The 17,432-nt window shown below is 30.6% G+C and overlaps 3 protein-coding genes across 4 annotated transcripts; 1 reads left to right on the forward strand and 2 right to left on the reverse strand.

Annotated features, from left to right (window-relative positions):
- Positions 1-65: 65 nt before the first annotated feature.
- Positions 66-5,589, forward strand: Tango14 (transport and golgi organization 14). Its single transcript, XM_035866637.2, has 4 exons — positions 66-739; positions 965-1,084; positions 1,683-1,932; positions 1,993-5,589. Exons 1-4 carry the CDS (start codon positions 421-423, stop codon positions 2,081-2,083), a joined length of 780 nt encoding a protein of 259 aa, XP_035722530.1. The 5' UTR covers positions 66-420; the 3' UTR covers positions 2,084-5,589.
- Positions 2,597-13,998, reverse strand: LOC118441752 (uncharacterized). 2 transcript variants are annotated; one of them, XM_085657427.1, is made up of 9 exons: positions 13,861-13,980; positions 13,593-13,744; positions 13,061-13,361; positions 12,895-12,989; positions 8,778-8,884; positions 8,209-8,546; positions 7,761-7,938; positions 7,420-7,589; positions 2,597-7,332 (listed from the first exon to the last, which is right to left on the reverse strand). In XM_085657427.1, the coding sequence occupies exons 2-9, from the start codon at positions 13,640-13,642 to the stop codon at positions 2,644-2,646; spliced, it is 5,928 nt and encodes a 1,975-aa protein (XP_085513553.1). In that variant the 5' UTR covers positions 13,643-13,744; positions 13,861-13,980; the 3' UTR covers positions 2,597-2,643. The 2 variants fall into 2 exon arrangements, with proteins under 2 accessions (XP_085513553.1, XP_035722505.2); XM_035866612.2 differs by lacking the exon at positions 13,593-13,744 and having other exon boundaries at positions 13,861-13,998.
- Positions 13,999-14,573: 575 nt separating this feature from the next.
- On the reverse strand, positions 14,574-17,353 carry LOC118441758 (odorant receptor 13a). The gene is made up of 7 exons (XM_085657430.1): positions 16,398-17,353; positions 15,938-16,246; positions 15,570-15,856; positions 15,341-15,440; positions 15,128-15,232; positions 14,864-15,013; positions 14,574-14,759 (listed from the first exon to the last, which is right to left on the reverse strand). The coding sequence occupies exons 1-7, from the start codon at positions 16,551-16,553 to the stop codon at positions 14,703-14,705; spliced, it is 1,164 nt and encodes a 387-aa protein (XP_085513556.1). The 5' UTR covers positions 16,554-17,353; the 3' UTR covers positions 14,574-14,702.
- Between the last annotated feature and the right edge of the window lie 79 nt (positions 17,354-17,432).

The raw sequence follows: 17,432 nt of genomic DNA on the forward strand, positions 1-17,432 counted from the left end.
TTTTTTCCTACCGTTTTTTATGTTGGTATTTCTTTTTCGCTTATTGGTTGTTATAAACCAATGCACATGACAGATAATATATATAACACATACCTTCTAATAGTGAACACTGAGTTAAGAAAGGAAAATATGAATATATAAAATTGTTTTTTTTTATTTTTTTTATTAATATTCTCAATTTCTGTTTTTACGACTTATCTATCAACAACTTGTATTAATAGGAAAGTATTTTAGCACATTGTATTTTCTTTATCAACATTCTAATAAATACTATGTGTGTTGTTCATATTTTTTACTATAATATTGGTAGCATTGTTATATGTTAAATCGTGCAAGATTGTGATGGGGGATCAGTCTCGTGGTATCTGCCGGTGATTCTAAGTGAACATTGTTGTATAAAAATATTTATAATTTTGTTGTATGACCGTGCAATTAGATAAACATAAGATGTTTATAATATTTCGTACGCTTCTCATACTCATTCATCTTTTATACAGCTTACGGTTAATAATTTATAATAGCTGTTTAATTGTTCATCGAAAGTGTATAGGATATTGGTATAAAAAAAATCCAAAGATTGAAATAGAAATGCTTGTACACAGTATGAATAAATTAAGTAAACTGCCAGAACATGTGGTTATTTTGGGAGAAAAGAAAGATTGTATCAAGGATTCAATACAAATAATCTCTTGGTGTATTACATTGGGTATACCTTTCATTAGCTTTTATGGACGGAAAGGTAACATGCCATACCAATTATACGTCATTATTAGCTATATTAGATATAATTGCCGATACAAGGATATTAAAAATGACATTATTTATTTTTGTTAGAATGACACATTATTTTTTATGTAATTTTATCTATATAAATAATCTTTATTACCTTTTAACATTACTTTTAAGTTTACTTTTTATGTGACTATTATATTTATATACTTGTATTTTACTCAATTTTATCTAGACTTTTTGTCACAACACGAAAATGCTATAAAACAAGAGTTTGCTATTAGGAGACCAGAGTTAATGGAATATATTAATTGGAGTCAGTTGCACATTCCACACAAAGAAAATGGAATTACAGGTATAGTAAAATTATTTTTAAATTTTTCATATATAAAAGAGATTTTATAAAATTATATTGAAATAAATAATTATGTTGTTATTATAAGAATGTATAAAAAAGAGATTTATAGGATATTATGTTTGACATACAGTTTACTTGCTTTTAAAATATTTGCTAATATTATAAAAATGGTATATTTTACATAAAAGTGAATTGTATATTTATTTATATAATTTTATAATAATTTGTTTGGCCATCTCTTTTCTCTTCTTCATATTTTTCTAAAACTGTATTTTTAAATATGATAAATAAATAATAGTTGATCGCATGTTAAAATATTTTTTTTTATGAATATTATCAATAAGTTTTTAAAAGTATTCCTTTACATGGAAATTGACACCAGTTCTGAAGAGGGCCAATCCTTTTGAAAAATTGATGTATTCAAGAAGGTTCATTGTGACTACCTTATGTAACAATTGATTGTCGGATTGATACAATTGAAAATGAATCTAATTGAAACAGTAATGAAAATAATATTTCTTATATGCAATTTGTTTGTAACTTTATACTTAATGCTTTTTGTTTGTCTATAATAATATTTTATATATCTTTCTAGGTTCTAACACTATGATTCGAATATTATTACCATGTAAGAATAGTGGAAAGGGTGGAGTAGTATTGTTAACTCAACATTTAGCAGAGGCTGTAACAACAAAAAATTTAAAAATAGAAGAAATCAATGAAAATTTTATTCGTGAAAAAATGACGTTAAAAGGGATTCCTGACCCTGATTTAGCTTTAATACATGGACATATTTGCTCTACATATGGTTTTCTTCCATGGCATATTAGGACAACAGGATTTGTGTACGTAAAAATATTAACTAAGTTATGTAAACAAATTGAAATTTACTTCTATATTTTTAGGACATTACCTGAATGTCACAATGTGTCAGTAAAGGATTTTATTTGGATACTAAAAAAATATAGTAAGCGAGAACAACGATATGGTGAATAATATTATTATTTATAAATAATTTCTTTATGTATTTGTGTGAAAAAAAGACAATTGAATTGAATCCTTTGGTAAAGACTGAGCAGGAAATAAATAAGAGGAATTGTTTTGTAATAAATAATGACTTTTCAGTATAAAGTGACAATATCTTTGTCGCAATTTAATTTTATTGCGTAATTAAGAATTTTCTATTTATTAAAAATAAATAGATTGTTATTCTTATATTAGATCATTGAAGTCATTAAGAATCTTAGGTTTTAAGAGAAAAATGTATGTATCAATTATACAATTTTTAAAGTCTTATTATTTTCTAATTTACATAATATGTAAGTGTAAGTATGTATAAATGCATTGTAATTCTTAAATGACTGGTAGAAAATAATTAAATTACTGTTAATTGTGTTAAAATAGGATAGTGAGAAAGATAGACATAGTATCTGTCAATATGTTGTCTCATTATTGCATTATATTTTTCTTTTTTTTTTTTTTTATTTAATCATTAATGTAGAAAAATATATGGGAGAAATGAATTTATAATTTACATATTTGATGGAGATGATATTTTAAAATGTGACATCTCTGCTGTTTTCAACGATGCGTCGTCTTTCGTGCAACAATTCTAAAAATTTTGCTCTTGGACTTTCAGGACGATATCGCCATCTTTCCCAGGAATATGGTTTAGTATCGGTAACGGTAGCTCGATGGAATATTCTTGAATTGGCAAAATTCAGTGTTTCATTTTTTGTACATCTCAAAAAAGTGTTTGTCATTAACCTTGGAAAGCCATTATCCTCAAATGATTTTCCTAAATGTTCGTAATACCTTATAGGCTTCATTAAAATACTACTTGACAATTCTATATTTTCATCCTCCTTTGCGGCTGAATCATCGAGAAAATCGTTCATATTTCTATCATCATAAAAATGATAAAATTTGCAAGTACTATTCTGAAATTGTTTCTCTTTTCTATAAAAAATACTTTTCGTACGACAATGGCAAGATGGATAAACGTTTATTAATCGATTAGAATGTTTTTTTTCAATTTTACTTTTTACATTAAACACTTCTTCATTATTCGTATCGTAAAAGTCATCATAGATCTTTAATGGATCGTATGGATCTTCTGTAAATCTCGGCATGGAAGAATCTTTAAGAGAATACCTGTTAGAAGGAAGTAAATTCTCTAAGGTTTCCGAAATAATAGGTTCTTCCTGTAAATTCGTATCTTTTCGAACAGGATTAGAAGAGATCTTGGAATTTATACTAGAATCTATACTAGAGCTCGCTAAACCAGATTTAGCGCCAGCAGATTCAACAACGATGCCATATTTTTCACGGAGATACTCATTGTGCTTATTTGTTTTTTCTATACAGTTTTCTAATCTCTCGATACCTTCTAAACATTTTTTAAAAGATTCTGTGGCTACTATAACGTCAGTTTCTTCTAACAATTCAATATTATTATCGATAATTTTATGATCTTTCAATTCCGTATTATTTTCGTTTCGCTGAGGATAATATCGTCGATGATTTCCTCGTTTTTTCTCTTGTCTCTGATGTTTTTCACAAATATTTGTAGTATTATTTATATATTCATTGAGAGAATTCATATTACGCATAAACGTTGTTGCCTCGTTAACGTATTCTTGTAATATTTTCCTCTTTAATTTTACAATACAATCCTCGTCTCTGTAAATGTCTTCACTGCTATCGGAATCACTCCAACTATTTCGAAAACTATTTTTTTCGTAAGACTTGATGTTTTTATTACTTGATATCTTGACAAAATTAGCCGTAGTCTTTTTCTCTTGCGCACTCGATTGCATTTTGTCTTTGATGTTATCACCTTCGTTATTATTTATATTTTCAAGATGATCATCCGAAATTTTGTCTTTATTTATCAACAATTCTCTATCATCTATATAAACAATCTGAGAATCATCATCATTAGCATTATGCTCGTGCATTTTCTTTTTAATAAAAGGCTTGGAAAAAGTTTTACTTTGATTCAATGAATTTGTTTCCGTTGGTTTAATCTGATGTTCTTTGGAAGTTTTGCTATTCATAAAGGTGACTTTTTTCTTGCAAGAATTTTTTAAGATATTCGATGACTTTTCTTCGAAATTAATTCGTGCTTCCTGTGAATTATCGATGTTAATTGTATCTTTACCTAAAATCAATGATTTATAATTGTGAACAGAAATGGAAGATTCATCGATTGGTTCGACAGATTTTTTCTTTGGAAATTCTATTTGATCCTTCTCGAAGTGATTCGCGAGTGAGATTTCGACGTTATTGTCGCAACTATTTCCTAATGTAATTGAATTTTCTTTCTTAGTATGAGCTACAACGTCGGGTGGACAAATATTTTCAAAAATTTCATTCTCCTCAGGAGTTTCTGTATTTATATTATTCGAATTACAGATAACATTTTCCTCGTTATAATCAAGACTGTCATCTGAAAAATTATAATCGTGTTCTAGCAGTCTTTTAGAATCTATTCTAGCGATCAAAGCCGGAGATTTTAAATCTGTAACTTCATTATTATCGTACATATTATTCGGAAGAAAGACATTGGAATTTAGATTAGGTTCTTTCAAATCTTTAGTACTAACGATCGCGGTACAGTCGTTGTTTAAAGAATTATTCCATGCAAATGTTAACCCATTAACTGATAATACATTTCTTGGGCGTTGCCACGAAGTTGGAGGAAATGAAATCATCCAATTTTTCCAAATGTCTGTAGCTAATGGGTTATTATATTTTTTTGAAATAAACGTTTCTCTAAAGCTTTTGTCTCGGTTAAATGATCGACCACTTTGAAGTGCATAAACCTGTCCCTTGTTCATATCAGTAGCAGATTCTTTTGTATCTGGAACGAAGGAGGTACCTAAAGAATTGGTAAAAGTAACTGATGCTTTCGTAGCTGTGTTTTTAGATGTATTCAACGTATCTTCTTCCGATTGAGTACATATCTTAGAGATGTGCCGAGGATCCTCAAATATATTTTCGATTCTAAAACATTTATTATCCGTTTGACTGACACTTGATTTTGTTGCAAATTCTTTCACATAACAATCATTACTCATGTCTTCCTCTTTGATATTTTTCTTTTCAGTTTCAGTTTGACATTCGTTGTCTTTTAAACGAGATAAATCTCTTTTTTCCGAGATACTTGTCTTATTTAAAGTATCATCAATTATAACAACTTTTGATTCTAAAAGGTTTGAGCTTTCGATAGTTATACTAATAGTATCGGGTAAACACATGGAAATAACGTTTCTATCTGATTTTTGTACAGCCGTTGTAAGAATGGATTCTTCAATTACATTGTAATTCTTTTCAAAATATTGGGTTGTTTTTTCTTGTACAATTGATTGCTCTGGTGGCTGTTGCGTTTGAATGATAGAATTGACTGCAACAGGAACGGCCACAGTATTCGTTGATTTATCAAAACGATTGACTTTTTTATCGTTAGCTAAACATAATTCTGAAGTATCTGTATTAGACATTTTATTCGTATAAGTTCTCATATCTTCCAATAATATTTTGGAATTATTATTTAAAATATTCACACCGTATTCGTAAAAATTGAGATCATTCACCAAACACTCTGCATCTTTAGATTCTATGACTTTGTATTTTAATTTGTCCGTCAATGTTGCAATTTCTTTTACTCTAATAACAGGCGATCTATTGTCCATATTCGTTTGATAACCGTTGTGTTCGTCGGTTAATACACCTACATCTTGACAAACAATTTTTGTTTCGTCCGTTAAAGATGCCGAATCCTTCATACGAATCGTTTGGATTTGTTCCGTTTGCGTATCAACATTGACACGTCGTCGTTTGGCTAGCATCTTTCTTGATATCTCTTGAAGTTTTGTTTTAGCCGTCAAAGAGGACGTCGTTAATCTAACGTCCGTTCCCTCTGGAGGCGAACGAATACCTGAAAGAGACGTTGATGCAGATCCTGTCACACCTGTCATTTCTTCCACTTGTTTCCTGCTCGAATATAATCTTTCCGTAACAGCAGCCACAATCTCCGCTCTCTTCGTCTTTTGTACAGGAGTGTGAACCCTTGTAGGTGGATTATGATCCAATGAATCCTTTCTCCTTAAGATCTTATCATTCGTCAAACTCGAAATCAATATCTGTTCGTCTTTCGAACTACTCGAACTACTGTCTTTACTGGTCTTCCTCTTTAAACTTTCTAAACTTGGCTTTCTCGCTGTATTTTTAATTTTCCCTATAAGACCTATCACGGATGAATTATCTTTTGGATTTTTTTCAAACTCATTACTACCAGTCCTTTGAAGAAAATCTCTACTGTCAAATTTGTTAGTATCTTTCCATAGGCTTGTATAGCTATTGCTTTTAGAATTTTCGACTTTTCCTTTATCTACGAGTTTATTCTCTATGTCGACTTCCTCCGGTACCGTCGTTTGTTTCTCCAAATTCGTATTGGATCTCTCTAGAGTCGCTAGATTATCACGTTTTTTTTGTAATATTTCGACAGAACTGAATTTTCTCGACATATACAAGTTCGTAGACGTTTCCGTTGGTGTTGCAAAATTAATGGAATTTTGTTTACAAAATTTAGACTTTTCTTTTCTTCCCAAATGAATGATATTTGAACGAGTATCGTTTATTTCATTATCCAAATCTAGACTGAAATGATTATTTTCATTTTCATAATCATTGTTCGCAGCTTTGCTTGTACGGTTTTCACAGATTTCGCGAAGGTTACTACTTCCTATAAAATCCGACTCGATCGGATAATCATGTATTTCATCAGAACAAATCTCTTCGATTTGTGTCGAGTTCTCGTGGAAATTATTATCCGGCTTTATAAGTACTGCAACAAGAGTTGGAATGTCGACGAATACAGCTTCGTTTATCTCTCCGATGAAATTGTTTTCTTCGTCCTTCAATTCTGAAACCTCAGCACGATTATAACTGTAACTAGTGATAGTGCTCGTTTTGTAATCGAGACATTCGTATGAACCAAATTTTCTAATAGATTTTACGGAGGCGTTATCGTGATTTGTTAAATTCTCAATTGAATTAACCTTTCTGATTAAAGAAAGAACTCCACTATTACTACTATCACCAACACTACTAACACCTTTTATATGTTCTATCTGTCTCTTATTTCCCAGTACGCTATTTTTCGACGATTGATCCTTCTTTTTTCCCGAATCGTTCGTCTTGGATTCATTTTGTAATGATTTTTTATCTGGCTCGATGTTCTATAAGAATAACAAAATAGACGAAACATACGATATAGGGTAAATAAAGAAAATATATGAAACATCCTCGCAATTTTTAATATATACCTTCTCTAATAACAAAGATTTCAATCTTGTTATCTCAGCCCTTAATTCACGGATTGTTTTTGCCATGGGATCTTCATTGACCACGGGTTTATTGACCACGCTGTGCGCCCTTTGAGCGAATCGTAACGTATGCGCGGTTTCGTTGTAATTTTCACTGGCTGGTGATACGGCTATGAATAATTATGAATAATTAAATATTCTTGTTTGTTTTGTAATAAAAAACGCTTTTATATATATACATATATAGATCTGTTATATAAGATCATTGCCTTTAAATGTTTCCATAGAAAGCATCTAATTGTAAAGTAAATGATAAAAAGGCTATAAACATAAATATTTACTTGCGAACATAACGGTGGTAGCATTTCCACCGAGTGCGTCCTTCAGAAGCCAAGTAAGCGAAGAATCTCTATAAGGTATATACCTTCTATTGGAACCACTAGCACCTGAGACTTTCCCCGTTAAAGCCGAAATAACATTGCCCAAGGCTACCAAACTTTTATTTATATTCGCACCTTCCTACACAAAAAGACATTGTATGTTATTGTTATGAATTATTATATAATATATAATGAATTATTATTGTTATTATTATTATTATTATGTTTTATTACGATATATATGTTTACAAAAAGTCAATAATTGAAAATAAATTTATCTATTTATTTTTTTGTTTTGTTTTATTTGTAGTTTAATAAAAAGAAGTTTCTGGAGCAATATTGATTTCTTAATACTTACGACAATATCATAAGATATCTATTATCTTTTTTTTTTAATAGAATAACTCACTTTTAGTCGATGTACACCATCGCACCTTTGAGCGTTTTCGCTACCGGCTAGATCGACCAAGTGCAGCTTACTGCCGTTATTACGAGGTGTGACGTCGTTGCGCTTAGTAGAGGATGCGCCATCGTTGTATTTTCTATCGATATTTTCATCATTCGTTGATTGTTGCCCTGTTGTAGCTGTCGTCGTTGATATCTCCGGATTAAGAAAAATTGTGAGCAATGCGTGACTACGACTACTGCTGGAATTTTGTAACGTTGCGGCTGTCTTTCTGGCTTTTGTACCTCCTTCGACGTATGACATTAACGTTTCTAATGTATTAGCTACGTGATACGTCAATCCTTGCGATAGAAAATAATTATTTTTTAAATTAATTTTTAATCGTTCGATAGAATCTAAGGAGTATCTTTATCTTTGTCGATTACAATAGAATCTTTAATTATTATGAAATAATAAATTATTTTTATGTATCATATAAAATTATTGAAAATTGTAAATATTTTATGTAGAAAAATATATTTGCTCTATGAAAATGATGATTTATATTGTATTAATAATGTATTTTTTTATACCTTGGACGTAAGGACCTAGTCGAGGATGTTCACGAACTCTTAGACTATGGCTACTCGAGGATGGTTTCAAAAGATCTCTCACGCGTTCGTTATAAATTTCTAAATAGCTAAAACAATAACAATCATGTTATTATATGTATATATATATTTTTATATACGTTTAAATAATACCATAATAACGAATGAATTATTAAGAATTCTTTTTCATTTTTTTTCTTTTCATCCGTACCAATTAATCCTCAGATTTGATTTTCACAACGACGTACATTGTATTATCGTATCTTTCGTCGAAATTCTAAAGTCTTTGATAGATAATATGTTATTAATTAAGGCTCGATAACAAGGCGTGAAAGTCATTTATCAGAAGCTTTTAACTTTTCGAGTAGTTCGCGAAATTAGAGACGAATTACTAAGGAGAATAAAGAAAAAAAAAAAAAATAGATAGAGATAGAAGCAGGTGTCCGCAAAAACGAAAGCGATGGCGACGTCGTATAACACGTTTTCGTGTCTAACGGTTATTACGCTGCTGGAATAAGAATCGATTTGCAATCTTCACTCTCGCCATTACATCGGCGACGAGCGATAGTAATTTAAAACAAAAAGAAAAAAAAATAAGTAACATTTTGGCCGCGAACTCATCGAACAGTTTAATAGTCGCGTAAAAGAACGATCGAAACATGACCTTCGACTCGATTCATCGATCTTCTCTTTGCACTTTGCTGTTTTTTTCTTTTTTTTTTTTTACATAAAACGCAATATTCTCTCTTTAGGCCAGACAAATTTTTTCAATATATATATATATATATATATATATATATATATATAATAAATAAATATATATACAATAAAAAGAAAGAAATCACAGAAAGGATTTCACGGTATTGTAATACATCATTATATTTTCTTAGACGTGTTGCGTGCATCATCTTCACGTTTCGAAAGAGCGTGCTAGCAAAAGATCATTGCATTTTATTCCAAGAATTCATTAGATTATAACGGCCCTGTATCATGCTATTGGTATTGATATCAAACATTGGTGTAGAATATTGCTCGAAACTTTGCGTCTCTTTCATCCGATAATCATTTCCATAAAGATTTACGATCGGCTTTATTGTAGAACTCTGATGAGAAAATAAAATAAAATTCTACAATTGGGCATAATTTACCCGTCTAAGTTATGCTCGTAAGGACTAACAATAACATCATTAAGAATCCTGTTCACTCGGCAAAGGTTCGAGCAAAGTTTCTCCCGCTACCCACTAACCTACTTAACGATTTTACGTCCATGACTGTCTTTACGAAGACAAGCAGTACCCATTTATACGTACATTACATATATATCACTAAATTAAAAAAAAAATTTCTTTCTTTCTTTCTTTCTTTCTTTCCTATGAATAATAATAATAATTATTATCGTGTTAAAACTTATCCTTGTTTAATTCTTCGTTCTCGAATTATCATAATTCCTGTTATAACTAAAGACTATTTTCTAATTCAAACACTACCAGCACTGTTATCAATATTATCTTTTTTTAATTATACTTACTAATAAATATATGTAAGTTTCAATAATATCGTTACTTTTGATAAGATTCGTATAGATAATATCGAAATTTTAATAATATTATCTACTTGTTTTTTTACGTGTACGTGTGTGTTTACGTGTTGTTATTCTAGTAATGCGCTGGTAGTTGAAACGTAAAGGGTTAATATCTTTTAGCTGGTACAGTTATCGCTATGTATTCGTTCACGTGCAACCGTACACACAACAAAATTTAGCGTTTACCTTGAGTAAGATTTCAAGTCGAGATTTAAACTCTATCTAATTATTTAACACGTGACTCCTTTCTCCACGTTTCCCCATTCTATTTCTTACCACAGCTTTTAAACAGTTTTTCATTTCGTAGTCATATTATAAAGTTTCTTCCTTGATTAAATGCACGTTAGCGTTTCTTATCACATTCGTCTTTTTTTCATCCTTTAATTACTCCTGATTGTTCTTTTATAATATATAACTACGATGTACTATGTTATAGGTATTCATTCTTCAAGGACATCACTACCACAACGAACTCTGTTATTTTTTTTTTCTTTAAGAATAACACACGTGCGATCAAATCTCCCATCGATTTACAATTAAACACAATAAACTTAAACGATGCGTTATAAGGGAATATATTTAAATTCCAACGATTATATCTCAATCTTTTTTTTTTTCTTTTAACTCTCATTCAGCTCTTCTCTAAATTATTTCTGACCGACAAATATGATACTCTGATTTCATTAACGTAATTTTGATAATACGATTATAATATCTAAAAATACGATATACGTATAATTACGAAACACGTAAGAGTTAAAAGTTTGATTTCATCAGCTGATTGAAAAAAGAAAAATAAATGGAGGCACAAATAATTAGAAAAAAAGACAGAGAGAGAGAGAGAGAGAGAGAGAGTGTGTGTGTGTGTGTGTGTGTGTGTGTGTGTGTGAAAGAGAGAGAAAGAGAAAGAGAGAGAGAGAGAGAAAGAGAGAGAGAGACAGAGAGAGAGAGAGAGAGAGAGAGGGAGAGAGAGAGAGAGTGAGCTTGCGTCCGTTTAGGATTGCGAGTCACGAGGCACTGACTAAGACTATAAGACACATCCAGGCCAGCGAGGGATTGAGCTTACAAGTTTGCAAGCTCAACTTATACGTCTCAACCACCCTCTACCTCTACCCTCTCTCTTAACTATCGTTTAGCATTTTCTACTCACGTATCAATAAAGCCGGACCTTTCGTCTAAAACTTAAGATATTTTTTTTGTTTCCGTTGATGGCTTCCCATGTAGAGAATGATTAGGAGAAAAAAAACACGAAGCCAATTGATGTACACTTAAGGAAACACGATACATTTGACGATATATTCTACAGTAGCAAAAAATTTTTTTATAGGATCAATTTCTTTTACATTATTTATCATTTAACTGGAAACAGTGTTTCTGATACTTTGCAATGGTTTGATTTATATGATGCCCTTTTTAAGACACGTAGGGAAAGGACAATTATTTTTCTATTTATAGAAAATATTGAATTTATATATAGGTATATATGTAAAATGTCTATAAGATTAATATTCGTTCGTTTTCTACGAAGAACATTCAATTGTGCGATAACAAAACGATTATTCCTCCTCATCTATTGATCGAAAATCCGATCAAGCAAGAAAATACGATATATGTACTTGAAACGTGATCCGTAGAAAATAACAGATAAAATTGAACCGATAGGCGAACCTTGACCAAAACCAAACATTACCGTCATCGATAGCCAATCTATCTAACAATAAGTAAGCTACAGACATACATCGGTATGAGTATTCGTGAGAAAGGTGTCGAACCTGCGATCTTTCCCACGATTATCAAATAGGAATATTAACGCGATCAGAAAATGAAGGTCGTCTAGGGGCTTAAAGTTCTATGTGAATCCACAAATGCTACTTGGTGTTATCGTAAGAATTTTCAAAATTCATAAGACGTTCACATGTTACAATTTTCAAAGGGAAAGTGTGAAATATATAATCGTTCATCTTGAGATCATTGGACTATTTTCCATCGTTTTTCATTACTGTGAGTTATCGAAAACGAGCTGTCTGATCGTTGAGAGGTATCATCAATCAACTCTGCAGTATATCCTGCATGGCAATGGTTTTCTTCAAAAGATGTAACTAAACTATATATATATATATATATATATATATATATATATATATGCATATATATTCATATACATCGATCTTCCGTTTAATGCTTATTCATGATTTCGAACACATTTGGTTTGTCTTCGTCGAGATTTATTCTATCTTTGATTTCTATAATATATGAATCTTATATGCTATTTAGAGAACTCCTTTGAAATTTTTATATTATATATGCAAGAAGAGGTAGAAGTTATGAGATGATTTTAAAAATCAATTGCTCTTTTTCGAGATCTTTTAGGCTTGTAGTTAGATTAATTGTCTTACAATTTGAAAAAAAAATTAGTCTAAGAAATTCTGAAAAAAATTAATTGATTTTTAAAATCACACGTGCGCACATACACACTCACACATATGTGTATATATATATATATATATATATAACCACCTGATTGAGACATGGAAGATATTTTCTTTCAATTTTTCTTCTTTTATACGAGCAAAGATACCCTTGCAAAGTCGTGGCGTTAGTCCTGGATCATTCTACGAAAAAAAAGAATAGCATAATTCTTAAAGAATTTGTTAACTTACATATTAATTAATAATTTGTATACCTCCGTTCCCATGATAGTATAAGTCTTTCCGGATGCGCTCTGTCCATAAGTAAGAAGACAAGAATTATATCCGGCAAAGATATCATTAAGAACAGATTTGCCAAGAGTATCGTAGATCTTCTCTTGATTAGCATAATTCTCTGATTCAGGATCGGTGGAATCGAAGCAGTAATCGAACTCATACTTTCGTGTACGTTCACGACTATCGCCAGCTTTGTTCAATGGGACTTTTAGATTTGTCAATGAAATCCCATTTTGATCGGTGCAGATGACCACAGTCGATCTAGAGTTCTTCAGTTCTCTAAATTATTATTAAAATACAGATAGATCAGAATTTAATTAAACAAATTGATTAAAATCGATTAAACGAAGATTGTTTATGGAAAATATTTTTTTTTGATTCAATTTTGAACTGATTAATTAATGTTTATCTAGTTTTAAACGTTAAAAAAAAAGAAATAAAGAGAAAGAACAGAAGAGAAACTGAACACAATTAATAGCAATTACAGACGCTTATTTGATATCTTATTACATTTCTAACCACCGATCACTCTTGCTTCGTATTTCTTGAAAAGTGAGCATGGTTTTGTTCTTACTTTCGTTACCACTTCTATCTGTCTCGTCTAAGTATAGAAACGAAAACACTCTTCATAAAGACGGAGTCAGCCGTTATGTATCTGTGGACTTGACATCCCGTTTCCTTTGATTCTAGTACGACACTCAAATACTATTCTTAAATTAGGTCAGCTGATTTTTTGATCGAACAAGATAAATTTCGTGTGTTACGATGAAATACTCACCGAGCCGAGAACGGTCTCACGCGAACAGCCACTTTAATGTTCGCCATATTGTCAGAGCCCGTTAAGAAGACACTAATTGTCTTTCATTCACATTGTAACGTCGTTGAAGCTAATTTAAGCTATTGTTAATGGATGACAATTGGATTGAAACGAATGATTGAATGATTGACATACATATATCAGTGAAAGTATAACAGTAATATACTTAAATATATATTTAAATTTGAAATATCGAGAGTTTAATAAGTTTTTGAAAACACAGGACACACTAACCAGGTCGTTGCAGAGTGCATAAGAACATGAAAAGGCAGAAAATGACGGGGACGGAGTGCGTGTTCGGGCCAAGTGCACGTGCTCTACTGCTGCGATGAAAATATCCACGAGACGCTCCAAAGAACATCATTCGTGCTCATGGTTTATCCCGGCCGGGATACTCGCTCGTACTTACGATGCTCCATTTAAAAGGGAACTATAACCAATTGTACGATAATCTTCTTTCTTTTTCTACCTTTCTTTCTTCCTTTTTTTTCTTCTTTTATTTCCTAGTTTCTCATTAACGTGCATACTTAATGTATATCGTAGAATTGTATATCCACTTTTTCAGTTATACTTCTATTTACTGAATAATCATTATATTAAATATATAAACATACATGAAGAAGATATAGATTATGTAAATCTAGATTTAATAAACTATATCTAATATCTAAATATCAATTTGATTGGTATTCACTGTAACACTCCAAACGTTCAACTGTAATGAAATTCGTACTCCAATTATACTCCAGTTGATATTTTAGTTTGATGTAGTCTTAACGTTTACTACAAGTATCTATGCTCTATCATTCTTCGGTCGTGGTATGGAGTACTGTGAGATATGAAAATGATGTACTGAGAACCTTTAAAAATATAAATACAAGTTCGTGTGAATATCAATAAAAAATTTAACGATTTATAAAAATTTTATATGACTCTGTTTCCTTTTTTTTTTTTTGAAACTTACTGATGCGAAGCTTTCAAGTGACATACTATAAAATTTTGCAGCTGTTATTTTGCATGGTACTTTGCATCGCATGATGATCGTTCGTAGAGTTAAGCCAAAATTGTTGTTATACCATTCGCTTTCATAAGCAGCTAAGCCTACAGCCTCGCTCTACATTTATGATACAATAGTTATAATATTAATTAATACTTATTAATTAATTCGTAATTGTTAATATTTATTAATTCGATAAATAAGTAAATAATGTGAGGATAATACGCTTACCTCATCAATCAATTTGTTTCCGCTAAAACTAAATAGAAAAAGCTCCAGAATTGCAGAGTTCAAAAAAGCCGTATATTTCATGAATCGTCCTCTATCTTGAATCATCTGAGAAAACATATTATACGCACATACACAAACACACACACACACACACCAGGTTAATCTTTATAAATTTATTGAGGTACCAATATATTATCGCAAATGATAACGAACCTCAGTGATTTGAAATCCTGCAAAGCACACCAAACCGGTACTAATAACGAATTGCCCTAAGGCCAAGATATTTATAACTCTCTCCAACGTATCAGCGAACCTATCTACGAGTAATTTAGTTAATAATTTATTTATTTTTATAAGATTAATATTTTTCAATGTTTGATCATATTACGATCAGAAAAGTTAATATTATAAGAAAGATTAAAAATAATATCAGGCAGCTCACGTGATAGCATCCTGATGATTTTTTACACAGGCTGAAAGTTCAGCGTATGCACTTTGATCGTTGCCTTTTATATTTTTTAATCTTCTCTGTAGGATTGCGAATTTTGCGGATCCGTGCATAACAACGACAAGATTGAAACTCGTTGCACCAGCTATAGTAGTGGCTGAGAAACAGCCTGATATAATGTTGAAAGTATAGATTATTTCGAAGAATGGAGAGATCGTATGATTTACAAAGAAATATCCACGAAAGGGCAATACCCTCATAGTTGTATCATGGATATATCCCTTTAACAAAACGAAACAATCTCAAATATTTATCTATTTTTTTTTTGTTATTAATTTTTAGATTATTCTTGCATCAAATACCTCTATGAGAGGAGCGCATATAAATAGAAAAATGGTGCTAGCTACGGTGAATATGAAGTATTTGGATAGACGAAATGTAAATAAACATTTATCCCTTAAGATGAGAATATCTTCATAGTTTGCTAAAATCCAATCCGTTCTCATAGTCTCAACGATATAGGACATGTCTTTGCGATATAAAAAATAAATCGTGAGTCTAATTCCAGAGAGATAAAAAGCAGTACAAAGGAGAGCACATTCAGTTGCTTCGTTTAAATTATCGATATTGTTTATTACCTCTATTGTGGTAGCGGTAGATAACGATATAATCTATGTAAATATAAAAATTTTTTCCCTAATTAGTATATGTATATTATATATTACACATATGTATGTACATATGAGTATATATGCAGAGATAAGAAAAGGAAATATATAAAATTTTAATACGATAAAAGAAAAGAAAAAATATATTTCTTACCATTAAAAACATAGCGACTGTATGTAAATTTTTAAGTATTACAGCTGTCCTAGTAGAATCTTTATCCAATGGCCAAATAGACATTATTTTTGTTGTTATCATTACAGGTTTTATAAGATTGTTGTATTCGTGCGCAACAAATAATTGTTTATTCATATTGATTCGTGATGCAATCTTATTATATGTACGACGAAATATTTTGTACGATTTTATTTCATATCAAACGCGTGGTCACAATTAAAAAATATTTTAAAATTAAAATCGTTCTTCTTTATTTTTTTTCTTTTTTTTTCTATTTAACAATCAATAACGATCGAGAACGTTGTTTGTCACAAGAGTGCATCTAACTCTCTTCAAAAGTAATAGAAAAAAATATTATCTACGAAGTATCCTGGAACAATTCTTCGAGCGTTCTTCAATCGATACAAGCACAACTATCATTTGTGAGTACACTAAAATTAGACTCTTCCAACCTCTAATCAAACAGAGTGATATCCGAACTTTTAAACTACCATATATTCTTCGACATTTTCTACACCATATTCCATACCATATATTTGCATATCCGATACCATAAGATTTAGCTACAACGTAGGGTAGCATTTTGAACATACGTTAAATGATAGGACATGTGTAAGAATAGATTTAAATCACAATTGCTTTTCTCTTAGAGTAGGTATCGAACTTTCGTCAACTGCTTAAGATTAGGTCTATTAAAATAAGTTGATAGATCGATGGCATCGTCCTATGCTATTCTTATTCTCTATTTATTTATAACTATGCTCTCTGATGTTCTACGCTCCACCGAATGAAGAACGACGAAGATGTCAGAGTAGCCTACGATGGTATAATTTTATCGTAGTGTGTACTTGTGTTACCATTATAAAAATGGTAATATGAAAAAGAATAATAAGCAGAGCAAGTATATATATATATATATATATATATATATATATATATATATATATAATATTAATAATAGTGAGTTGTATTCATAAAATCATTTTCAATATAATCTTATAGTGCATTAATATA

This window comes from Vespa mandarinia, chromosome 5 (genome assembly GCF_050613455.1).
Source record: "Vespa mandarinia isolate Hongniang chromosome 5, ASM5061345v1, whole genome shotgun sequence".
Taxonomy (NCBI): domain Eukaryota; kingdom Metazoa; phylum Arthropoda; class Insecta; order Hymenoptera; family Vespidae; genus Vespa; species Vespa mandarinia.

Excerpts from the sequence above, each read along its gene's own strand:
- LOC118441752 (XM_085657427.1), bottom strand. The coding sequence starts at position 13,642 with ATGCTCACTTTTCAAGAAATACGAAGCAAGAGTGATCGGTGGTTAGAA. Across the intron at positions 13,362-13,592 it reads AGTGATCGGTGGTTAGAAAT|AGAACTGAAGAACTCTAGAT; the intron begins GTAATAAGATAT and ends ATAATAATTTAG. Across the intron at positions 7,333-7,419 it reads AATCTTTGTTATTAGAGAAG|AACATCGAGCCAGATAAAAA; the intron begins GTATATATTAAA and ends TTATTCTTATAG.
- LOC118441758 (XM_085657430.1), bottom strand. The coding sequence starts at position 16,553 with ATGAATAAACAATTATTTGTTGCGCACGAATACAACAATCTTATAAAA. Across the intron at positions 16,247-16,397 it reads CAGTCGCTATGTTTTTAATG|ATTATATCGTTATCTACCGC; the intron begins GTAAGAAATATA and ends ATATTTACATAG. Across the intron at positions 15,441-15,569 it reads AATCATCAGGATGCTATCAC|GTTCGCTGATACGTTGGAGA; the intron begins GTGAGCTGCCTG and ends ACTCGTAGATAG.
- Tango14 (XM_035866637.2), top strand. The coding sequence starts at position 421 with ATGACCGTGCAATTAGATAAACATAAGATGTTTATAATATTTCGTACG. Across the intron at positions 740-964 it reads TAGCTTTTATGGACGGAAAG|ACTTTTTGTCACAACACGAA; the intron begins GTAACATGCCAT and ends AATTTTATCTAG. Across the intron at positions 1,933-1,992 it reads ATTAGGACAACAGGATTTGT|GACATTACCTGAATGTCACA; the intron begins GTACGTAAAAAT and ends CTATATTTTTAG.